At 36.4% G+C, this 27,083-nt stretch overlaps 1 protein-coding gene and 1 long non-coding RNA gene across 4 annotated transcripts in view; one reads left to right on the top strand and one right to left on the bottom strand.

Moving 5' to 3' along the window:
- LOC139962810 (uncharacterized) overlaps positions 1-772 on the top strand; it is a 30,617-nt gene extending 29,845 nt beyond the window's left edge. Inside the window, exon 3 of the long non-coding RNA XR_011791370.1 lies at positions 635-772. This is a non-coding gene — a long non-coding RNA (uncharacterized lncRNA). The remainder of the gene's footprint in view (positions 1-634) is intronic.
- LOC139962808 (uncharacterized) overlaps positions 1-26,865 on the bottom strand; it is a 49,104-nt gene extending 22,239 nt beyond the window's left edge. For all 3 annotated transcript variants that reach the window (XR_011791369.1, XR_011791368.1, XM_071963155.1), the window contains exons 1-4: positions 26,685-26,865; positions 10,397-10,606; positions 3,698-3,796; positions 744-842 (exon numbers count right to left, since the gene is read on the bottom strand). Coding sequence is in view for 1 of the 3 variants with exons in the window: in XM_071963155.1 (XP_071819256.1) it covers positions 744-842; positions 3,698-3,796; positions 10,397-10,507 (309 nt within the window). In the remaining 2 variants the exon portion in view is untranslated. The remainder of the gene's footprint in view (positions 1-743; positions 843-3,697; positions 3,797-10,396; positions 10,607-26,684) is intronic.
- Between the last annotated feature and the right edge of the window lie 218 nt (positions 26,866-27,083).

A 27,083-nucleotide genomic window follows, 5' to 3' on the forward strand; every position in this document is an offset into this window, starting at 1 on the left:
ATGTACACTGTAGGAGAGATGTGTAGTTTTAGTGGATAGAACACCAACTTTTGTGATAATAATTTATCATTTAACCTGCTTGGACTATGACTACACCACCTCGAAAGCTGATTTGGGTTGTACAGAAATTTGGTCACTTTTCCGACAACCGGACAAGCATTAAACTGTGCCTGAATAGTTTTGTACAATATATGTAACAGACTCCCACAAAAGAGATGTATAAACAATTTCTTGCAGGTCTTTGTTGACTGCTCTACATTTATAATGTGCTGATTCCTTGGGACAGAATCAGTAATGGTGAAAATAGCCCAAGTTTCATGTGATTGTAGGCTCACTAGTCAGTATGAAAGTGATAACGTATTCTTGTGAGATGGGTATCAGCTTGTAAATGTCTTCACTATAAATTACATCTTATTTTACATTAGAAGTAGTCAAGGGAAGTTTTTAACTTAAATCTGCATAATGAAACTGCATTGCATTTTGGACAATCTTTGCAAGGTATGTGTTAAAAAGTGACAATTGTAGAGATCAGTAATTACATCCAAATTTTAAAGTATTTGGTAGCAGACTACATATGAATTAATTAATAAAATAATAAAAATAATTTTATTATTCCCCTCACAATTTATTGCAGAAGCTGACAAATAGATAAATATTAATATATCTGAAGGAATTGCAGTGAGAAAGATGAAGAAGATGATGAGGCAGATGATAATAATTTGTGAAGCTAGAGAGATAAATACCTCCTCCCTGGCTTCCACGTCGCACCTCTCCTCCAGTAGCACCATTGTACACTCTGTGTGACCCTCCATAACCGACTTGTGCAGAGCAGTGCAGCCAAACTGTTAGCAGATCAGGAGGACATGGGTAAAGAAAACGGAGTTAGTTTTAACCGGTTACCATGATCACCACAGGTTATGTAAATTCATGAATGAAAGAGCTTTACTTAAAATTGATACTTTTTCAACACTTAAATTAATCCCTGATTATTAGAAAAGAGTTAGCTTAAACCAGTAAACCAGGGTCACCACAGGGTATGTAAATTCATGAAGAAAAATTTTTTATTTTATTTTAATTTTTAGAATTTTTAAGTGAGCACTTAAAATTGATACTTTTTCTGTATGAACGATCGATCTTCTTTCGAATTTAATACTTCCAAACCGAGACTTTTGTTAACCACTTGTGATTGTGAGTTTGGAGTCTTTGAAACACAGGTGTCCCTTGAAACCGGATTTCTTTTACTGCTTATCTGTACTTATTACTCTAGTACAATGAGGACATGGTTACTACAGGGAATATTAATTTACCCTGTATTGTATCACAAAATGCTATGCAAAGTTGTCAAATTGCTAGATGAGTGCAATGTTAAGATACATAGCAGGTTTTGTACGCAGGAACTGTAGTATTTTATAAGAGACAAAGGTCAGAACTCTCAACATTGCTACACAAAAAGGCAAAATTTAATTATTCCCTGATTATTAGAAAAGAGTTAGCTTAAAACCAGTAACCATGGTCACTATGGGGTACACTGTTTAATATCTTCAAGAATGAAAGATCTTGCACATATAAATTTGCTTTTTCTCTTGTAAGGAATGACTATCTGCCACCTCTTTTTTTCCTTGTTAAATTTCAAAATCCTCTTACAAATCCTACCAGTTGTCACTTTCCATGTTAGTCAGACTGTGGAGTCATAAGAAATTTAGGCCTATCCCATGAAATGTTCAAAACTGAACACAGACCTGGAGACTCATTCAAAATTTCACATTTAACCGCTGGAAGCAAACTTTCCAAATGTAGATGAGCACTGTTCATGACAATACCTACTTCTTACTTTCTAATAGCTTGGGGACATCACAAATTTGACTGATTTAAGCAATACCTGTATTGTATATTTCTTGGATTGTAAGTTTAACAAAAATTGTTTCTAGAAGGATTGCCTTTAGCCTGATGTCTTAGGCTCCAAACACAACAATCCTGGGGACTTAGCCACTTCCAGAGGATGTTGCTAACATATTTCATTCGAGGATAAACTATTACAGATGATGTTCTTACCACCTCAGCACACACCTTCCTCCCTAACTGTCTCATTAACTAACTCCAAGCATACTACTTTATTATTACAATCAGACATAAACAAAACAGGATGAGAAGGACCTATTGATGGGCTGTTCTGGAAAAAGTCAGAGATTTGAGGGTAACCATAAAGTGACATATAATCTGCTAGAAATGCTGCAATGCCCACAATTTCCCTAAACATTTCAAAAAGACTCTAACACAAGCCCTCAGTAGCTCTTTTAACGATTTACAATATCTAATTTATTTTCATGGAAGGTAAAATTTTGTGACATTCTCGGCATTCACAAATGTTCATGTTGCCATAAACTGAGCAAGATAGCTCTTCACTCAATTTTGGCATCATGAAGAATTGCTTGCTTCTACTTCAGGTTTCAGACCCTTTGTTAATAAAACCAAACTTCAACTAAGGCAACCCTAACCTCAAGCAGAAGGCAACACCATCCAAACAAAGTATGTTAAGCACACAATAATGACAACCCAGGTGTCACAAAGCCCTACCTGATATTAACAAATTTGCTATGATTTGATATTCAAGATAACAGGTCTTGTTCATATTGACATACAACCAATAATGTTTATACAGTAAAACAATCCCCCGTGCGGCTTATTTGGTATGCCCCAACTATGCGATAAAATCCGGCTATTAGACGTCTATTCATTATTACTCATGACAGTTAACTGTTGTTTGGCTTGTCAGTTCAAGCCTCAGAAAAAAGAAGAATTAATTGGGGAATTTCAGTCATTAAAAGAACTGAGTCATCGCAATAAAAGAAAACATCAAAGCACATTTATGACTATAATGATAGCTGCACATGAATTATACCGGTATCGTTAAATGAGAGGGTCAATGGACGTTAAAGCAGCTGGTCGCATAAATTATTCCAATTAGAATATCAATTTATGGAGCAAACTATATCAAATCCAATTATGTTTCTTCCCTCATGTAATGGAAGTATGTACACACTGAACAGCTTGTCGTTTACATGCAAGTTGGTGCAAAACCTGGTAACTCAGCTTTAATCAGTTTATGAATAATCCAGAGTTAAAGGGATAGTCCAAACTATAAATTTTATATGAAAGAAGAACAGATGCTAAGTATCCTAGTAAAATTTGCATGCAATTCATACATCACATTTTGAAGATATTGATAGTTGAAATTGTGGCATTATGCACCACAAATGAACTTGAAGCAAACAGGTGTGATGTCATAGTTGCACGCTGACGGGGAAAATGTTTTGTTTTTCACTAATTTGTTCGCTTATTGTTTTGACCTTGGATTGGATGATCTAAGAAATCATTTATTTACTAACATTTTATCCCATTTTTAAAGAGTTTCAATGTAATCGAATAAAAATGAACTTTCTTACCAATTGCTTGGACTGTGTGATGTGGTGGGGGGGGGGGGAGGAGGAAGGGGAGGGTGTACAACCACTCTGTGTTTCACCTTTTTAAATGGCAAATTTATATGAAGATGATGGCCGAGTTCAGTTTACCGTGACGTGCCAAATGAATGCAATTTGAAGGTTTACCATGTAAAGATGTGGGTGCAGATGGTTAAATGAGAATCTATTGATAGTAAAAGACAGTTGTTAATATATATCTAGACTGTCAATGGTCTTACCGAGTCCTGAACATTTAATGCACAGCCCAAAGTCATACATTGCTTCATGGCTGCGGTATGACCAAAATGAGCTGCGTAGTGTAAGGCTGTGCGTCCGTACTGAGGAAGAGAAAGAGAAGAGAGAAATATATAATTTAGTTTGCTAATAGAGATCTGGCATTGAGTATTATTTGTGCTATTACTGTAGCTACAGTCAAAAGGCTTCTTGTGGTTTTGTTCTACTGAGATGTACCTCAATCTCCTACATGTGTTGTGCAGCCTGTTACATAATCTGCACACACTACTGTTTACAAGCTATCACTGTGATGGAAAAAAAACAAAGTCAATGTTCCAGGGTAGAAATGTCCACCGAAAAATGCCTAGCTTCACTTCAAAATGGTAGATTCTGAAGGAAGGGAGACAAGAGTGGTGGAGATCTGGATGTGGATAGAGGGCGCAGTGCTAAAATGTTACATAGTTAGTAGGTTAGGTAGAGGAGAGTGCATCAGTAGACTGGAGCCAGGTAAGTGAGAAGCCAAGTACACAGCAATACTCAATCACATGCTTTGCTAATAAATTTCTCAATGTAATATTGTATGTACATATAACAATATAACAAACTTGAAAACGACCAAACATGCACATAAACATACGACCAATACACACAAATTTTCGATGTTTTATCACTTTTCATACAAACGCAGAAGACTAGTACTCGCATCATCAAGCAGAAACTGTACTGTACGTATAGGTATGAGAAGGTACAGTACCTTTGCAGTACAGTATATTACATGTGACAAGGTTCCTAACATTTCAGCTTTATTGATATACTCATGAACCAAGTGAGATTTTAGAATCCATCACCCCACCCACTCCAGGTAAAGTAATATCAAATACATTAACATCAACAGATACCTATTATAGCTAGAAGGTATATTTCTCCAATTAATGATACACTTAACTAAATATTGAAATTTGAACATTCTTGTCATAACCACTCACAAATATTTAAGTTATCTAGTTAGTTTGCAACTCACAAAGTATCAACATTGATGTAAGTATTATACAGTATACACTCATAGGTCCTTTGGCAGTTTGCACATGTGTACATGTTTACAGCACTACTGTAGAGTACACATTCCTTTAGTTCTGCAGTGTAAAGCCTAAAATCCATCATCAACATTAATTGCCCGTAATTTGATTTATAATTGGGAAGCAGTTTCTATAATATAGAGGAATGACAAGCTTCTTAGTTTCCATCGACAGCCTTCAAAAAAGTCACTTTTTATCATCATCATCATCATGATAACGAGATCATGAAAATGTTTACTTAATTGAGAGGCCAGTGAAGTCAGAATTAATTTGATAAAAGCCATGGACTTTGAAACGAACAAACTTTATAGCCTTCAGTTTGTTTGTGTATAACTGTTTACCTCACCATTGACCAAGTTTTTTTTCTTTCTCCTGAAGTCAGAGAGGCACTCACAACCCCCCTCCCCTCCCCTCCCCCCTCCCCTCCCCTCCCCTCCCCTCCCCAAAATACATCAATAAAAATTTCAACTTGAAGCAAAAATTCATTTATATTTTCTGTCAAAAGGTATAATGGACATTTCCTCGTCTAATCGATCTTTGTCCGCAAGCTGAAAAATGTAAAAAATGTACATGGAAGTTTCCAATATCTGGAAAATACTGTGACTGAATGAAATTTTCATGACTCACATTTGGGTTGTGCCCATACCCTCAACCCCCCTCCTCCCATGCAGACCTTTAATACAAACCATCATATTAACATTAATTTTGACACCTGTACTGTAATTCAAGTACTTAGGTGTTTGCAAGTATCACATTGCATGACTCATGTATGCAAGACAGTTTACAGTACCTCCAATCTTGTTGCAATATTTCACAGGCCTGCAGACTTGAAGAAGATACTGTACAGTACAGGTAGATGTAACAAAATTGAATCTATTCCCAGACAGACAAAGGAAGACAGTTCAGGTTGCTGAAACAAACTAAATTTCCCTCAGTTTGAAAAGCCTAAGAAATGTGATCTGACTGTTCGAATTTGTAAGGTCAAAGGCTTTTAATTCAATCTTTGGAGAACAATTTTTGAGTGCACTCAGTTTGTGAAATGGCAACAATGAAACTTAATGGTGTAAAACTCAGTTACCTTGGTACCAAAGATGACAAAACACCGGCAGTTGAAGGGGGGGAGGGGGTGTTAAGTAGCTTGAATGAATGTTACACCATCTGAGAATGTATGCTGTGTCAGTACATACTTTACATTTATGGATCTGCTTATTATCTCATCCTTGTCAAACAATTTTGCCCTATCATAGATGCTCAAAACCATTTAAGAGGCCTTGGAATGCCAAAGGCATCTTTGATGACAATTTGCTGGTGAAAGGTCACAAAAGTTAGGGGTTCTCATGTAAGATGAATACCTGATTTAAAGGAGTATTACTGACATGTTGTAAAAGGTAGCATCATGGATAAATAACAGTTAAATCCAATTTTTGTATAGCAGAACTTTTTGAAGGCTCTAAACGTTGTCTGTTTATAAAATACTAACATTTCTATGACCAAAAATTGATATACATCTACATGCACTTGTGTACATACGTAGCAATGTGGCCAGTTTGCAATGCATTCTGGGATGCAATACCAGATAAATTATTCCCCAAGTGTGACGGGGGGGGGGGAGACCAAAATGTAAGAAAGCTTTCAAGTTCCATTAAGGAAGGGTGTACAGTACAACTGCACTATTTACCAGACTGACCAGTGTTAACATTTGTCATGAATCATAATGGTAACATCTTGAAAGTTAACCCCTCCCCCTCATTTTGCCATTCCAACCCAGTGGAAGATAATTTTCTTCAAACATTGGCCTCAAAAGTGAATTTTAATTTTCGCACACATACTTCACCAAAAGAGTAGCCATGCAATAATTGCAAGGCAGGTATTTCTCTGAGAACAAGTAGGTGGAACCCATCAATTCACATATTTGCAATACAGGTCCACAGGTCTAACTTCAAAGGTTGGACAACACAGACCTCATATTCAATTTTGGGATTTAATTGTCAGATTGTCATTTTCTGATAAAATTACTTCAAATTTCTGGTAGTCCATGAGCAGTGAAATAGAAAACTACCAGTAGACCTACTGTATGTATGATTCATGAGACATAGGTTTTAAAACTCCCTAGGAGGAACCCTAAGTATAAATTCAGTTGCATATGTAATCAACAGAGAAAAGACTAGCAATTGCCTAGGTCACTTTTTAGTTCATACTCAGAAATACTTGGTCAGGTTCATTTCAAAATCCATGAAACTGTTCAAAGTGTCTAGTTATATTTCATTCTTTGGATTGAAAATATAAGAAACATGTCAACTATCAGAATCTATACAGAAACACACACTGCTTTGCAGTACAGTATTACCACTGCACATGGCATACTGCGTTCAGTAAAAGTTTTAGGCTATCACGTGTTGCATGGACACAAAAGCAATATATAATTACTACAACGAGTAAACAAATTTGAGAATAGATAATTACATGTACGTGGGTCCCCCTGTTGGGTATAAAATTTTGCTTCGATGTGTTTGTCCAAGCAAATTTTATGAATAGCAACGGAACTGCAAACATGTTTATGAAGTAGACATATGCACAGTGGGCTACAATATAATCTACGTTTGACCTATTCACTTGATGGTAAACTCCTTTAACAGGGAAGGTAGACCATGTGTGGGGTCGACAGGGGTGACAGATAGGGTGAGATCGAAACCAGAGGTGTCAGTCTAGATAAATAAGCAGTCAACTATCTTGCTCTATCAACAAAATAACTGATCCAGTGGTAACGATGAGCATCAAAAGATTATTAGGTAAGGAATATGGAATTTAAGCCAACATTTCCAGTTTTATGAGATTCATGCAGCCAGTGGTAAAAATTATTCTATTAATAGTCTGATTTAAGACCCTGATATACTATAGTATACTATAAGCAACTGCTTCAATATAGGCCCAAAGCAACTTTATGTTGGCTCTTTGGTGTATGCTTATAGTGCGCCCCAATTTTCCTTGTTTTCTCTCTGATACGTTATGGACAGATCCTTGGGCATGTTTTAATCAGTGGACAGGCACAGTCAAGGCATACATCAACTCAGAGCTGTGCAGATGCACCATACAACGCATAGAGACTACAGCTGTAGCTATGTATGGAAATAAGCTGCTAAAATTAGCGAAAGAGCACCCCCAATCGTGCAAACATGTAACCAGTATCATGGGAGCTTTGTGAGGGATGAAAATACGGGAGAGAAACGAACATTACAAGTTTATGTCTTGACCAAGACTATACTATTAACAGCAAACCAGCTTTATGGTTACATCCTTCTACACTGAAGGATTTTAGTTTCACATACAGCAGATTTTGGAGAATGTTCCACCTTAGACTATCCATTACGAGAAGTTTTGGCCATATCGCTATAAAATGATTCACTAAAAATTGTTGTTCCGCTTAAATGCCAATATTACCAAACTCCAAATTGATCTCTCTACAGACACTGGCCAAGATATTTTTTTTTAAGTATGACGATTAATCAGCAGGTAATGAAATTAAACCCATTTCATTTCACTCACACGGCACAACAGTATAAATGAAATCTCCATTCAATATTTCTGAGAATGGAAAACTTGAGAATCTTAGAATGTGTAGCTCACATGTCTGAGCTATGAAGTCTGATATAATTTGTAAACTACAGATCATGTGACTTTTGCTAGAGATGTTACGGTACCTTTAAGAATTCGACAACAGTTTTTAGAGATACGCACTATCTATTTTATGGTGAACCTGTGACATTAACAACATGTCGCAATTTGCAGAACTAATTAATCTCCTAAGTTTCCTTTCAAGGTGGTCTAATACTGTACTTAGCCCTAAGTGAAGCTAGAATCAAAACAAACCTAACGATGAATTTCAACATGTTAGATCATGTACCAATGTGACTTATGACATACTTTCATGCAATATTACATTTTACCTTACGGTAGGCTTCAATGGAAAATGTTTGCACAAGGCCTGAGGACGCAAGAATGTAGGAAACAAAACGTGACTTGCACAATGGTAGATTCAGAGAGTTGCACATACACAGTACAACAGAGGACCTGTTATCGATCACTGATGTAACTGTGGGCGGTACCACAGGCTGAAGAGATTCATGTTTTGGCACATACTGTTTCATCACATGTTTATAGTGAAAAGGAACTCTGTTCCAAAAGTTTTAAAATTTCAATCCGGTGGTTGAGATGCTTGACTATATTTCACATTCATTTATAGTTCAAAAAGCTTCTTAAAACTCATCTTATGCGTCAAGCAGTCAGCAACGTTAACCAATAATTCATTTGTTCATTCAGGTTTTTTTTCCCTTTCTTTTCTCTCCTGCCCCTTGCGCACCCTTCCGGGTGGATGTGCGCACGTTAAAAATCGCCATTATTATTATTTTAATACCAACTTTTCCACCAATTGTTATGTCTCATACAGAATCTGGGAATAATTTAGTGTTGCATTTTCTACTGCAGCAACTTCTGATGCACCATCATGCTTTTAATTTTTGCTTTCCATATAAAATACTGAAATGATATCATCCTGAGCACAAACATTACTACAAATTTGTGTAGATCAATTTTCCCCATTTTTGATCAATTATTCTCAGAGACTATGGCTGTTTTACACTACAAAAGCACTGAATATCAATGATTTCTGGTTTAGTAATAAGAAAAGGTTGATAAGAAATGTTGTTCCTTTGAACGGGATTCCGATCCAGAGTAAAACAAGTGCCATTTAAACTCTCAGTGAATGTGACCTCTGAATGGCCAGACAGATGTGATCCTCATTCCCTGATGGAAATATCTCAACAAAAGTTTGAAAAAAGAAATCACTTTTTTTTGGTGAAATGAAATCATGTTCCTAAATTCATTTTGTTCCAAACTCTCCCAAACTTCCTAGTCTTTGAATATTAATGAGTGACCAGTTGAATGAGTAGGAGGGTCGTTGACTACCAGTCACTAAGTGTGTACAGTGCTCAAAGAGTTAATACCAAACTCACTTTTGACATGATAGAGGAGAGTGCTAACATAGTGAGGAGACAGGTAAGCAACACAGTGAAGTTAAACACATCTGATCAATGTATGGTACCATATAGCTCCTTCAATAAATAATCAGCTTCAGTAGAACTTTCAACTAAATTGACATGTTTTGCTGATTAACAATTGGATGGCGATCAATGTTATTATGTCTCCTGTTGATTATTAAAGGCATTGAAGACTCGCAAACAAAGAAATGTCTCATGACGATAATCTGACCAGTTTCGAATGAGGTGTAACAGAAGTGTTAGACACCACCATTGATTCCAAAAAATACACACACAGCTTGCTACCGTCGGTAATTAGACACTAGTGCACAGTCAGTACATGCAGCTATGGTCAATACACACAACACAGTGTACACAGCAGCGTGGACATCTCAGGTCTAAATAAAAGATAACAAGGTATCACTTTTCATTACTGTCTGCATTTTGTAGCGACACGAAAAAAACTTCACTTGCAAGCAACAGAAAGTTAACTTTTTCAGAGGGCGGCACGCAGTTGGGCCGAGTCCACAATGCCTTTAATGCAGATGGTGTATTCTCTCATTTCATAACATGTGCCTGAAGTGGATGACCTTACCTTGTCAACATCAAATTTAGCACCAGCGGTGCACAGATCCTTGATGGCGTCCACATCTCCCTTACCGGCAGCGACCCGCAGCTTTTCATTTGGTGGAACTTCGCCCGCCATTGTTCTGGAAATGTGGCTCACTTTATAACCATTTCAATGTACAAGAAATGACCAGCAATAAAATGCTAGGACGTTTTACTATAAAAGTCAGAATACTACCTGTTGGGGAGAAGATGGAAAATCAAAGAATTTAATACACAAAAAACAATGTAAAACTATTAATTCAATCATTGCAGACATTTTAACAGTTTTTTTTTTTAGAAATGTCAGAGGGTGAGAAGGTTTGATCCTGGTATCTTCTTGTCAGAGGCAGCTGACGAGTTTTATAAACAAACCCCTGAAGTTCTATGAATGAATAGACTTTAATCAATAAGTCATGTTAAAATTTACAAAACTCTAACATGATATAGTCCTTGTTTGAACAAAGAGGCTGTCAAACTACCATCAAATTTACAGACTACCTGTCATATTAGTCTACTGTAAGTAACTACAGTAGTTTCACGAATCATTTGCTATTAAATTGAGTACTGTCCACATAGAATCACTAGAAGTATCATGGCAGGCTGTATTTAATCATGAAGATGTCTTTTGAAACATGTGTCAGAAGTTTCTACAACAAATTTTTCATGTTTTTAAAAGCAAAGCTGCAAAGTAGAAATTTCAATCAGTCATGCATGAAAATGCACAGGGGAGGGGGTTGGGGGATTGGGAGGGGGATCTTCCATGCAATCAGGTAATACTGTGATTCAGAGATGTAAACAGAACACATATCATGCAAATCATCATTTTCCAGAGGATTTCCAAGTAAGCCACATGTGTGGAAGTTTCTTACAGTCTTGGAATGTCACATTTAACACAAGTGTATTGTACAGTATCTCTAAATGTGTTGCTCAGTTATGGTCACTGTTGGCTTTCAGGGGGAATTAACGCCAATGCATGCAGCCAACCTCTGACTACGGAAACAACAAGTGGAAATGAATTTTGTACTTCTTCCATCTTGTCGGTAACAGTTGGAATGCTGAGGAAGCTCTATTATATACAACCTGTTTCTCAAGCAGTATTAAGTAGAATTTTGTATTTAAGTTAGACGCCTGACATTTCGATCCTAGCAGGATCTTCTTCAGAGGCTAGCATGATCTTCTTCGCAGGCTAGCAGGATCTTCTCCAGAGGCTAGCAGGATCTTCTTCAGAAGCTAACAGGATCTTATTCAGTTAGCCGCCTTTAAAGAAGATCCTGCTACTATAGGATCAAACCATTTGGCCCTCTGACTTTTACATAAGTTACCTATTGTACACACAGGTTTTTTTTGCAATACTAGCTATCTTTGCAGTTTTTTTGTCTCTTTGATTTTAAGTAGAACTAGCAAGGTCGATGTAGTATAAAAGAGACCATATTTGTAAATTGCATTGTAATATGAACTTCAATTGCAAAGACAACGGACTATAGTTAATTTGCAAAACCTGGAGACAATGTAAAAGCAAACAGGTTGTACCAACAGGCGTTAAATTCAAATTAATCACATATCAATACCTTAACACCTGAGGTACTGACCAGAAATAATAGGATAAACAATGGAGAATACCTGTACACTCAGTCACAAATATTAAAATGCAAGGTTTATACCAATAATATTAAAAACCTGTTTTTCACTGGAGCTGACTTTCTTAGCAATTAAAACCAATCACCCAGGACAAATATTTGAAAGCACCTATCATAACAACTAAAAGCTACAGTAACTTTCAAGGTTTTCAAAGACAGTATATTGCCACACAAAGTCAGAAATTCACTCTCAAAGTTCAATTTATGTTCAATAACATTCTGCTAGTCATGATTGAAATGTTTGGCCCTCTAAATTTTTTCATATTTATGCACAAAGGCTTTCGCAGTAGACTTCAGTTTGCTAATGTTCCTCTTTTCTTCTCCCTTTTAGTGTAATCCCAAACAAAAGATATAGGATAAGTTTCAGAGCAATTTAGTTAACAATGAATGGACCAAAGACAATCAGAATAAATGTACATTTTTATTTCTGAAGTTGTATTTTTTTCCATTCAGATGGCTTTAATTTACTCTATTAAAGGTGTAAACAGCAGTCTGTTTTAAAGTACCTTCATTTAGATATAGCTTCCTCCAATATAGTTGCCTAGTTTTTTCCACAGACTAATTGAATGAAATGGACCAAAGACAATCAGAATAAATGTTCATTGTTATTTCTTACATTGTATTTATCTTTTTTATTCTTTCAGATGGCTATAATTTTCTCTATTAAAAGTGTAAACAGCAGTCCATTTTAAAGTACCTTTACTTATAGCTTCCTAAAATATAGTTGCCTTGTATTTTCCACAATGTAAACAGTGTACAAAGCAAAGGTCAAGAACCTACCTTGCTAGATAATGTATAATTTGTTTGAAGTTGATACCTACTGTAATCTAACAGGTGTCCTGATATATGTGCATAGAAACTTTCACTGTTAAGTCCACAAAAGCACCTTGCTTATATAGTTGGAACTTGTAAATATATTCAACACTTTGGTAAAAAAGAAATTTCTTCCAGCCATTTCTTGAATGGGATTCCAAGAATTGAATTGATGAACAACAAGGCAATGAACAGTCATGCTTTGGGAATTTGATTTCACAACTGAATAGTAAAATTGTGATTTTACTATCTTATTTTGAACGCATTTCATCTGAATTAACTTAGCAGGGCCTTTGTCCGAGGAAATCTGTGATACTAAATGTCAATTTAATATATCCACGACATCAATTGAAGAAGTCAGTTTTTGTCTGGTACCATGGATCCGTTTGAACTTTGAAGTGTGTCTGATTTCACTGAGATGCAGAAACCACTGGTGCAACGCGGGTCCATAAAACCATCCCCCCACCCTCCCCCTACCTCCCTCAACTTTCCTACTAGTAATAGAAAAGAGCAGTATGACATATTACACTGATCTTATTTGTTTGCTGTGTAGGTAAAGAGGGACAGAATTGTCGGAAGAGTCCTGCCAGAGAGATTTCAATAAAAACACATTAAACACTACTTTCCTGGAACTTTAATATAACAAAGTAAGATCTAAGTGACCAATGCAGTATTATTTGTTCTCAAATGTAACTGAAAAGAAAATGTAATCTGCAATAGTTTGATTCAAATATTTCTTTAAGACAACCCAAACCTACCAGGGTTGGCCGGTTTTTACCGGGCGGTTTTTACCGCCCCGGTAAAAACAAGTTTTTTACCGGTTTTTACCGGGAGGTTTTTCCCACCTATAAGTGGGAAAAACTGGGAAAAACCGGGAAAAACCTCAAATTATATAGAATTCCTAAAAACTCATGTGGAACTTGTGGAGGAGCATAGAATCTACAAGAAAATGGCATCTTATGGTAGGGGGTTGGGTTACATCCAAAGAACAGCTATGATCTATAACTTGTGAGTTTACCGATTAGACTATTATAAGTAATTCAAATAAATAATATATTGGATGCTCAAATCAACCAACTTTATTTTCCTATGGAGATGCATAATTCCATTATCTAGAGAATGGACTCGTATCAAACTGTTGGTGCCTCCTAGGGCTATGGTTTGTCATATTATACATGCCACATTAGTCCGCTCAGATCCAAATGATGATTCACATCCAAGAACGATCACTTCATGTCTGCGATAAATTGTACTCTGTTCACACTTCGCACTGTACTATGCTTATATTGCTTATAGGCACTGTACTAAGTGACTGTTGTGACATCAACTAATTTGAGAATAAGTAACAATTGGAACAGTTACTTGTGTTGTTGATACTCCTACCTCTTCAGTTAGCCTATACACAGGAAGTGCCCAGTATCACCTCACCTGTCCACCTCAAAGTGTTTAATCACTCATGCATGAAGTTGTATAATAATTGGACCATGTTTGCATCAAGGTAAACAGTTTGGTTGTGTGAATGGCTCCATAGGGCCATTGTGCGTTTAATACTTTAATTGGGCCCATGTGCCTTACAAAGTTTCAAAGCAGTTTCTATTGAGCCCCCTGGATTGAAGTTCACCTCAATAGACTGTTGCCTACTGTATTAATGGAATGAACTGTCTGAGCACATAATATTATATTATCATATGGTTCCTTGTCCCTTTGAGGCTTTGGATGCCATGGTTCGCCACTTCGTTCTATCCTCCGCTGTTCATGCCACATAATAGGCCTGAAGAATTTAGGAGGGGTGAATGTCCCAGTGTAGACCTATAATGGTTTGGGCAATAGGCAATGCATACTGCTAAAGAGATCGTGACAGAATAACTATATATGTGCAATATGAAAAATACTCTTTTTTCCACAAAAAGTAGAATAAGAATGTGATAAAATAGCTCAAAATGAAGCTAAGAAACTCCCATATTCAATAAAATATGCCTGTCATGAAACAATATCGTGCCTACTGATGACCCTGCATTTTACGGACAATTAATACTAGTTTTCGAGACGGAGGCGGTTTTTACCGGTATTTACCAGTTTTCCCGGTTTTTACCTGGTTTTTACCGCTTAGTGGGAAAAACAGGTTTTTTCCCGGGAAAATGCCAACCCTGAAACCTACTAATTATGAGTAACCATGTACAGTACAATGTCTGATTGAATCTTAAACTCATCAAGACTACCATGTATACTATTTATAAATATATATATTTATATATATATTACATATATTTTCTCCTCCTTTTAGTTACTTTTGCAAGACCCATATGTATTCATATTATTTTACGTTAACTTTAATATTTTGTCTTGAACTTTTTAACTGTCTTGCAAGGAAGCTATTAGGCCTCAAGAAGGTCTTACGGGGGAGCGGGTTATCTTTATTTTCTTCAATGGTTGTTAATATTATTTCACAAACAACAAGTACCAGTAATTCTGTGCTAGTTTAGTATTTAAATCGGTCTTCATTATCTAGGGAGAGTTTCTAATAGCCACTGCTTAATACACACTAATACTAGGGAATTGTCATTGGGAATAGCAACTCCCAACTACAGTACTCTATATCCCTGTTTAGTATGACAGCTGTCCCCCTTATTTTTTTGCAAATTCTCTCTTTCTCGTTTTGGTCTTTATTTGGTTAAAATCAGACAAATACACATAAAATAAAATGATCATAAATAAATTCTCCTGAGATATATGTGGAAAAAGGTAATCACAACAAAGGTTATTAAAATGCCAATTTTTTGGCCTCTTGGGGCAACCGTTGGCATAGTGACGAGTATTTCTTTGACATTTGGACCATAAAATGTTAAGAGCAGATCATATTCAAAGATTAAGGTGAATAACTCAGCAACTCTGTACAGTAAAATCATTCCCAAAATGTCTAGGTTATATGTATACTACATTGCTGAATACCAGTACTGTATGGTGGGCTTACAATGCACAGCAACAGAAATGGAAGGATGTACATAAACAACATAATACTTTGATAGACCTGTTGTAATATAGATTTTTATAGATCTCTCAGCTTGGAAGGAAAATAATGCTTCATATGTATTGCTTTAATTATAATGGGGTGGAGGAGGAGGAATTTGAACAGAAGCTTGTACAAGCCACATATATGTTATGAATCATAGCGTATTAGAGCACTACTAGTGTCTTGTGAACTAAAAAATTGATGTTTTCAAGACAGTTGATACAGTACTGTACATGTATGAGAAATGTAAACATTAGGAGGATTTGAAGCCAAGAAATAGTGAATGAGGAGACGGGGGGGGGGGGGGGTGGGAGGAGGGGAGAGAAATGGATGGGAGAGTGGGGAATAATCTTCTTTAGAACAGTATATTAAATCAATACATAATAACTAATGGAAAATACCAACATCAAGAATTAATGTTGGGTTGGTTTTAATATCTCCAGGATGAACATTTCAGTAGTAACTTAAAATTTACATTAAATGAAACATGCCTGTCATTTTATCAAGTTTCCAATATCTTTCAATCGTAGCCAAAATAACAAACAAACAACAACATGACTACAGTAGTAGCAACAAACTGAGCTTGTTTCAGCACTAACAAAGTGTTAGCAAGAAAAATTGAAACAAATACAGTAGGTTCAATTTTCAACCTGACAGCTTGATCCAAAATGCTGACATACATATTAAGGTTTTGAAAATTTAATAACTTCATTTGTAAAATTAAATTCTGCAATACTGGATAATGTCATGAGCTAAAAATAGTCCTTATTTTCCACTGATCAATGCAATTAGGACCCTCCAAAACAGAAGCAATATCTGAACTTTGTTACATTTACAGTATTGTATGACACCTATATGTAGAACAATTACTAATATCCAGGTATTATCAAAATACACTGGCTACCAGAGATAATATAATAATAATAATAAATGAGACTTATATAGCGCCAAATCAGTAAACAAAAGTTACTGCTCAAAGCGCTTTACAGAGAAAGTAAATTAATTTACAAAAGAACAAGTGAAAAAATGGGTCTTAAGTAGACTTTTGAAAGTAGAAAGTTTATAGCATGTTCGAATGTGATCTGGTAACTTGTTCCAGAGATAAGACCCAGAGTATTGGAAGCTTCTGTAACCATAGTTCTTCAATCGTGGTTTTGGAACAGTTAAAAACAGTTTGTTGGAGGAACGAAGTGTGCGAGTTGGAGTATATGGCAAGAGAAGTTGTGACAGGTACACAGGCCGTTCAAGATGATGAGCACAGAAGGTGAGAAGAAGTATTTTATACTGGATTCTGTAGCTGATAGGTAGCCAATGAAGTTCCTTCAGAAGTGGGGTGGTGCGACACTTTCTTCCTTTCCTTTTCACAATACGGGCAGCGGTGTTTTGGATCTTTTGGAGTTTCTTGATGGTCGAATCAGGAAGGCCAAATAAAAGTGAATTAAGAAAATCAAGCTTTGATGTCACAAACGCATGGACCAGTATCTCACAAGTCTTATTATCGAGGTAATTCCTCATCAAACTGATTTTCCTAAGTTGCCAATTTGCAGAACGACAGAGATTAGTAACGTGATTTTCAAGTGACATGGTCTGGTCAAAATATGCACCAAGGTTTCTAACAGTTGAGGAGATATTAATAGAGTCTTTACCAACAGTAAGTGGAGGAAAATTAGGTGTAACTTCAGAGAAATGTGATCGAAAAACAATAAACTCTGTTTTATCACAGTTTAGTTTCAACTGATTAGTTGTAAGCCAAGTGTTTACAGCACTTATACAGGTTTCCATTTTATGAAAAGCATTTGGCACATCATCCTTATCGAAAGCAAGAAGTAATTGAGTATCATCCGCATAATGATGGAAATGAACACCATGGTGCCGAATAATATCACTCAACTCCGCAAGATATAAAGAAAAAAGAACAGGTCCAAGTACAGAGCCCTGTGGAACACCAGTAAGTAATGGACGAGGAGACGAGAGAACATCTTCAATTTTCACCTGTTGATAACGCTCAGTAATATAAGAATTGAACCAGGATAGAACAGTACCACCTAATCGATACTTTGACTGCAGTCTTTCCAACAAAATGGAATGATTAACTGTATCAAAAGCTGATGATAAGTCTAAAAGAACTAAAAGGACAAAGCAGAAGCAGAAGATATCTCCTCCCCATGCCCCCCCCACCCCTCCATCCCCCACCCCATTTTTTCCTTCTCATACAAATCATCTTACATCCTACATAGCAATATGAACCCTACAAAATGGTGAGAAAATCTTCTTCTTTTTTCATTTTCATGGCCATGCATGCTGATGTCATTACTGCTAAACTACACATTCATAGCATCATATTCCACCAACAATGCACACTTCACTAATTTAGTCCACCGTACTTATCATAAGCTACATAAAGTACTCCCTAAGTATTTTGAAGTGAGAAACCACTCACACCAAAATAAACATCACATTTTCCTCTCTTGTACTGAGCCACTCCATGTAGTAGTATTCAAATCACATTTTCCATTGTTCTCCTCAAGCTGGAAGAATAGCCATCCTCTCCTTGCCATTATGGTGACTGGAGGATGAGTGGAATGACCTACTATTGATCTAAACCATTGTAACAAACTTCAAAGGGGCCCTTTCTGTCTAACAATGGGAATTAGAGAAGCTTTGAACACTCAATCCATGCCTCTTCAGGTAAAAAATAAAAAAGTTTGGGGCAGGGAGTATTGAATGAAGGTAAACAAGACCTCTTAATAGAGAGGGTTAATTACACAAAATCACATAAAAAACAACCGATTGAGTGGTAGCCTACTCATGGAGAAAATTTGGCATCCTTTCAAAATACACACATTAGGGAAGCTCATGACTTTGTAGGGTATCTGCATTGCTTTAGGTAGGGGGGGGGGGGATTTAAAAAATACATACCCATGTAGTCTTTCTTTACAATAGAAGAACTGATGACTCCTGGGATTACCATGCACAGGAACTTACAGTACTAGTGTACAAAACGGGTAGAGTAAAAGTGCAAAATAGTAAGTTCCTGGTACTAGTTGTACATTGACTGTGTTAGAATAATTTGAATTTCCATGATAGGACAAGCCTATGAGATGCATATAAAAATTGAAATTTTGACATTATAGTGAGTGACTCAGCACTTCCAATGCAACATGCCATATCTGTAGTTCTTGCACCAATTGCCGCTTTTTTTGTGTGCATGGAATGTTGTTTCCCTTATTTTGCAGATTAGCAAAATGATGTTCATTAATTTTGTTAAAAGCACCCCTCGCCCCTCACCCCCCATCCCCCAAACATGCATGATACCTGACCAGATTAAAATACCCTGAATTGCTGTTTCCGGTTTAGTTGTGGAGTGTGGTGCTGGGAAGCACTTGAAGTTTTTGCTCATTTCTATTTTGCAGACTACAAATGATGGCCATACGCTCTATACTATGTCTATAAGGAGTGTTAGCTCAGTGGTTAACGCCTGTTGCCTTCCAATCATATAAGGTCCCCTGTTCGAATCACTCCAAGATTATTGTATGTCATCCAGTAACAGAGCTGTTGACAATTGACAAGTCATAATCATGGCCGTTAAATATGAATGTAAGAGACTGACTTTCGGTCAGCTTTCGGCTTTGATAAGCCAATGAGGCTTCTTCGCGAGTTCCTGCTTGCAGGAGGATCTAAACAAATACATACATATAGGGTATCTAACTTGCAGAAGTATTGCAACTGTCTGTCCCCATCATCAAGTAGTGTCAATTATTGTTTCACACATCTTTCAATCCCCTTCTGCCATAACCTTGTAAAGGTTGTCATTACGGTAAGCCTAAACCTTTAGGTTAACATTGTAATTAAGTGTAACTTTGTTGCTACAGTATTGTAAGTAGTCCATTACCATACATAGTAAACTGTAGGTATATTACCATTACATCACCCGCCATATATATGGTAGTAGCACTCCTTGTATTTGTCTAAATAATTCTGTGAAATCAAGTTCAATTCTCTCTCCATCAAACAAGCTCCTACTGTAGTTGGTATTAAATGTACCTAAACCTGTTTTCACAGCTTTCAAATTACATTCCAAAAAGTGTCCGCCCTTATCACCCTTCCGAAACCACACACCAATAATCCTGTCATGAACTATTATAATGTGGTTAGCCTCAAGTTACTTGTATGTAATATTACTCATATTTCTGTAAAATACAGTACTTGAAGAAAGATATGGAGGGGGGGGGGGGGCAAATATAAAAGAAGAGACCATCCATCTAATAATACTCTATCAGAAACCTATTCAGTCAGCATTGAACTTCATACTGTTTTTTTAGTCAGCATATATATTTCAAAACCTTCTGGCCAAGACTCTATAACAGTTAGTTAGCAGAGAGCCCCCATAGATATTTGTTGAATGGTACATGCAAATTCTTACACAGATCTATCACTATTTATAATCTGTACATCAACTTAGTGAGAATAGAAAAGTCCTTGATTTTTCCACTCCGCTTAGCAAGCCCCATGTCAAACCCACAGGGGTATTTGGTTTCCATTCATCGGCGTTTGAATACTGAACTATTCCCCGTAATTGCACAAAACTGTTTTTTATTTCAAATGAAATTATGGTATGAAATTAAGTCGGTGTTGTGTTGAAATTTAATGGTAGTCATGTTATAGGCCTCAAATTATAGCTTGCTATAATTGCTAGAAGTTTACAAAAAGTACTTTCCTGAAGGTCTTTTACTCTCCAAATTGTTCTCAGACATTTCTAAATGAACACACAAGATGTTTCAATGTCCCAGTGAGGTCAATTTCCTCCAGGGTGATAACAAAAATAGTTTAAGAATATTGACCAAAAATCTGGTATATTTTGGGGCCAATACAGCATACCTTTAAAGGCTAAATAGAGAAAGTATAATAGAAACCTTGTACATATATGCATTTAACACATGTGTGGCTTAAGCTACATGGCAGCTACTAGGAGTCTGTAAATGGTATGAAATAAATCGTTTTGTGACTTTGTTAAAGTTGCGACCACCAGATAAACAAAATTGAGGCAAATTACAGCACTATGCTCATTTGGTCAACTTGTCTGCCAAGAGTCCACTAATTTCATAGCCCTGGCTACTCTCGATTGCGACTGCTTAACCATCTTTCTACTACGCATCACACTGCAAACTATAGATCTATTGATAGTTACCTGGACATAGCAACCAGTGTCAAACTATCAAATACAGCTTCAGGAATGCACGGCTTTTAAATGTTTGACTTAGTACAGTTCCCTAGTTGTCTAGAAACTTTTAGTTCAAACAAAAATGACCTTTAGTGATTTAAGACACTGTGTATTTTGTCTCCAGCTAGTCTTAAGTATGTCTAGATACTGTAGGTATTTAATGTATACATGTACTCTGTATCTATGAGCCATGTGTCTACTGTAGGGTATATTTTACACTCAGTATTTATGTAGCATCTTGGTTCTAGGTTACTGTTGATTAATTTTTTTATAATACTTACATAGTATGACTCATAAATATATGATTGTACTATAAAGTGACAAACTATATTGAAACAACAACTTTGCTAGATGTCAGGGGGGAGGGAGGGGGGGGAATTAATGGATACATTTTGATGTTACTATCAATATTATGTTACCCAGACAACTTTTCATATTAGTATGTTTTTTGGTCCCTTGTAGTTTCTGTTACTTGTCATTCAGCCTCTGAAGAAGATCCTGCTAGGATCGAAACATCAGGCCCTCTTATACTTTTACACATATTTATATTTAAGGATGTGGAAAAACTCTGAATTTGTACTATCAGACTCCATCATTATTTAAGAATAAACTTGACTAATCTTGACAGTGAGTGACCTTCTATACATTGTATGGGATATTTGGTACCAAAGGGCACTGCTAAAATCTATCCAAACTCAGAAAATTGCTTTGAGAGATAAAAGCAGTTATTTTATTGGCAATGATGACTGACCTTGTCTCTCTTTCTATCTCTCTGACATTCAAAGTTATTTTTATCAGATCCATCACAACCCAACATTCTTTCAGTTTCAGATCTAAACAAATTATAAATCTACTCTACATCAGTCATTTATCATATAAATTGCTTGTTCTGTACAAGTTCTGGAGGACATCACCATGTTGTACACTCTCCCACGAAGAACTTGTGTTGAAGTGTTTCGTCCTACACTAAATGTTGACTGATTCCTTCAGCCTCATTTTACTACTTGTTATTTTTTTATATACTTAGTTAACTGACAGGGCCTGTCAAAATCAGAGTATTCTTACAGCTTTAAACTACTTTGCATAAAAATGTGTTTTTTATACTGTTCAAGTACAGTACTCTACTCTGCAGTTTTTAGTTCTCAAACTTCTTGCACTACAGCAGGGGTTCCTTAACTGGGGTGCATGAACCCCCAGGGGGTGCGTGAGTCCATCCCAGGGGGTTCGTGAGACGTTTCTGAAAGTCAAAACTAGAGTCCTTTTTGTTGAACTAAAATCTGATATATCATATAATTTAGTAATGTACAAAAGTCGTACCTATTGACAAACTCTTTTCGCATTCCATACGCATATGTTGCCATAGTAGATCCGTACTGTGCATTTTTTCTTGATCTTTTACGAAGCACTGTTATGCGTATTATAGTACAATAATGACTCAGATCGTGTCTCAAAAAGTTGGGGCTTCGTGGACAACTCTGGCATCCACAGGGGGTCCGTGGGGGGATAAAGTTAGGGAAACCCTGCACTACAGTGTACAGGACAGTAGTTGTAAGTTACTACAACTTTGCTGTTTGTGTTTAAAAGGAAACACTATGAAGAAGAGAGAGAAAGTTCTCACTTTTTCACTTCAGTAGTAAAATAGATTTACTGACAAGGTCTGACAGACTTTTACTGTGCAGTTAAAAATATATAGAATTTTACCACAGGTAATCACATATTTTATCTACCGTATATATATTTTGATAGTTGTAAGTCTGTTTATAGTGAAAATGTGTTGATGAGACCCCCCCCCCAAAAAAAAATCCATTACAATAAATAATGAGGTGTCAAAAAAGTATGTCACCTTGATCCTTAAACAGCCTTTAACACATCACACCTGTGGAAAACAAAATTGGTGACAAGTTCACAGTTTATGGTATGATAGTTTTCATACTACTCGGTGTATTGTACATGCATATGATTGTGTGTTAGGTTGGTACCAAGTTAAGATGGGTGTTGTTACCCTAGGTATCGAAGAAAACATCTCCCTTAACAGTACCTGTAGTTGTATTACACACATATATGAGGAGTGTTAGCTCAGTGGTTAACGCCGGTGCCTTTCAATCATAAGGTCCCGAGTTTGATTCAGTCCAAGATTAATGTATGTCGTCCAGTTACAGAGTTGTTGACAATTGACAAATTCATAATCATGGACATTAAATATGAATCTAAGAGTCTGACTTCGGTTAGCTTGCGGCTTTGATTAGCCAATGATGGCTTCTTCGCGAGTTCCTGCTTGCAGGAGGATCTAAAGTACATGTATACATACACACGTACATACATACATCATACATGTAGGCTACTGTATTGCAGGCCTTCCCATTAGTTTCACTTTGTGTTTCAATCTGTGTATCTTGTTTTGTTGTAGAAGCTTACATTGATCTGTATGATTTTGTGACTGAAGTTTAGAGTTTTCATCACAAAGAAAGATTCAATGTTGTAATATTAATGCAAGACTATATGGAAGCTGGTTGCATGTAAATATGAAGCTTTATGGTTATTTTTGCTGGTGTTTTGCTTTGGATGAAAAGTTAGATGCATTCCTACTTGTCTAACATGGAACAATTAGTTGGCCGTGGGCAGTGCATTAAATCATACATGTGCTATATACCACAACTGATATTTGGTCTCTAGGTTCATCTGCTATGTGAAAGCGTTACAGTTAGGCCTATAAATAATATCTGTCAAGAAAGTGGCTCATGGCCCGGGTATGCTCAAGTGGCCCATGGTTCCACCTAAGGGGGGGCAGGGGAAGGGTCGCTCCACAAAAAGAGGCCCCTGGTCATTGAAACAATAATTTCACCAGGGTTGCATATGAAACATATATATACAACATATAACAAACATACAACATACTCATACATACAACATGTATACAACATATATGCAGTTTATACTGTACAAACAATATAACATTCAACTCGAGACTATATTCTAATGGCTTTTAAAGCTTCATATTTAGCATTAACAGGCTTTAAAAAAATGAAAATGAGAGCATAATACGTCTCAAGCTACAGTTACCACTGAGAGGCTTGACAGTGCATGCTGATCACCTGTACGAATGTGTTATAAATCATGCAGTCTTACAGAAATGGGGCTACTGTAGCAGCTCTCACTATATAGACCTCACAGATTTGTAAACCCTTCTGTGCTTACTTATCAGTAAACACGATGAATACATCCAAGTCCTTGCTTTACATGCATACATATACATCAAATGAATGCTAGAATACTAACAAATCATGTAGATAAAATTATAAACATGAGTGTATGATATGTTAGACCTACTGCAGAGTAGTGTCATATGTACTTAAAAATAAACCACTCACAATGATTTATCCACACAGTATCAAGTAAACAGCATGGGATCCTTGTTGGATACCACTCAATACTGACAGGGAAATACTGTGTGTATATGACATGATGACAGTCTGTATGTCATTTATTTATCCATGTCAGACTGAGAAAAATTAATATGCTCAAGCACAAGTTTACTGTGGTTACCAGTGATTCCAGTGAACTTTAAAAACTCAAACATTTCTGAAAAGGAAGATCTGCCTGTGATTATTGAGTGATGTGGCTTTTATACTGTATCCTCTAACAGAAGCTACTGTATAACATGTACAGTATGGCTTCACTAAAATTGCAGGTTGATATGAAACCTAAGTTTGTCTTTATTTTAAAACTCATGTTCATGATGAAAAACATGAGAATGTGTAAAAGTAACAGGGCCTGATGTTTTGATCCTAGCAGGATCTTCTTCAGAGGCTGAATGACAAGTAACAGTAACAGAAGGGACAAATACACACACAGAACACAGACAGGTTGTGTTCACCATGCTTATTAACCTGTCTGTATGCTGTGTGTGTATTTGTCCCTTTTGTTACTGTAACTTGTCATTCAGCCTCTCAAGAAATGTCAGGCCCTTTTACTTTTACACATACTACATGGTTCCTGTGTGGAAAAAAAAATGTGCCATACAAAAGTTGGATTTCTGTATAGCAATATGACGTCCACTTTGCTATTCAATACTGGACAAAATTATTCAATACGGTTTGCAACATTTTAGTTTGGTGGGATGTTACATTGATGTACTTAGGTCAAATACTAGCTAATTCTGTAGCCTAATATTGATTGCCCAGAAGGGACTCTTCTAGTAAACATAATAACATGAAGGACCCAGTTCTGTAAGTTATTTTAACTAGCCTACATGAAGATACAAAATATTTTTCACAAAGAACCGTAAGCCCTCAACCAAGATCCATGGCTTTTGAGTTATATAATGAGTTACATAACTGAAGCATTTAAACTAATGTAGGAAGTCCAAGTTACTGTAGCTGATTTACATAAAAAGAGGAGAATTCCTTCCAATTCTTATGAAGTAATTATGCTTTCACTGACAACAATGAGGACATTATGCTTTGCCATCAGACATTGTGCATGCACCTAATCTAGACTGTTTCAAAGGCAATCTTAATAACTCTTGTTTTGTCATCTAATAACTGTAGCGCTCGGTTGGCGTTTATGTCCTCTAGTATGATTTTTGCCGACTTAACCCATTCAGATTCAGAACATGTCCTAAAAGAAACTTTAAAATTTTTAACATTAATTGCTATAGGGCTAGTACTTCAACATCCCTGGTCTAGCCTAATGACTATAAACTGGATTAGTTCTAGGCCTAAATCATTATATACTGGCATAGGTTAGCTTTGCTGCTGTTGTGCTGGCATTACTTTGAGGGGGAGACCTAACAGTGACTTGATCTGGCTATGATCTCCATTACTTTCAACTAAGTTTATATGTGCAAGTGTAACTTAAAGACAGGCCTAACTTAAAACTTAAAAAGTGCTTCAAGTTACTTAAAGCGCTTGTTCTTCATTATGCCCATGGACTAAGTTTAAACAAAACGAAGCATTACTGGATGGAATCAAAGGCCCTAAATTTAGCATTCTTTCTCCGCTTATGTCATACTTAAGCTCAAGTTAGGCCTAAACTGAAGGCATATTACAAATATATGAATTACTGAATACCATGCAAACAGATCCCAAAACTGTACAGCCTATATTCTTGCTTCAAAGGGCATTCCAAGGCTTAGGAACTTATGGCCATCATGTTTTTTGCTATTTTGTACACTGGAACTTGGAAGGCCTTATGCTATTGGCATATTGGTGGTCTATTGAGTATTGACTAGGTTATTGTTCCTCTAATTTGTTTAAAACAAATTTAAGATTAGAAAACAATTAAAATTAGCGCAATTAGGCCTAGTGACAATTAAAAGGTCTATTGACCAACTGGCGATGATAACAATGGAATTTGACAATTGTACAGATAGAAAATGTGCAAATCGCCAAAGTTATTGTGAAATGAAGTTACCTAGCCTTTGGCCGAACAACACTTGCCTAAGTTAGGTTATCAATAGCAGAAAACTGGAGTAGGCTACTGTAGCTTATGTCCTAGATACAGCCGTATCGCTGTCACACATAAAACAAATTCTGATATTCTCAACAGATCAAAATCGTTTGTTTGCACATTTATGACAATTGTATATTCTTACCATAGTTCTTTCAAATATCCTTCCAAGTTGTTCGAGAAGAAAAGTTAATCCAAATTAAACAATTTTCAAAAAACATGAAATTATACAAGAATTCGTCTTACGTAGTTTTCGGTTACTACAGTAATTCCTGTGGTGAACCCCTAATGTTTCTATCATTAACAGCGTTATAGTGTACGCATTAGTTTTGTGGATGGATGATGACCTTCGGTTTTGTATGCGCTGCACACACCGTGGAAGAACGTGAAGAAGATGAGTAAACTTGTCACAGACAATATAATGCCAGATGCTAACATGCAGCCTTGTTGAATACAGAAAGCGGTAATTTCGATCTCTGTTTGAAAGGAATCGAAATTTGGATGATATTTAGGGTATAGTGAGACAAAATGGGGAGGGGGTGCG

Source organism: Apostichopus japonicus, chromosome 21, assembly GCF_037975245.1.
Source record: "Apostichopus japonicus isolate 1M-3 chromosome 21, ASM3797524v1, whole genome shotgun sequence".
Classification (NCBI taxonomy): domain Eukaryota; kingdom Metazoa; phylum Echinodermata; class Holothuroidea; order Aspidochirotida; family Stichopodidae; genus Apostichopus; species Apostichopus japonicus.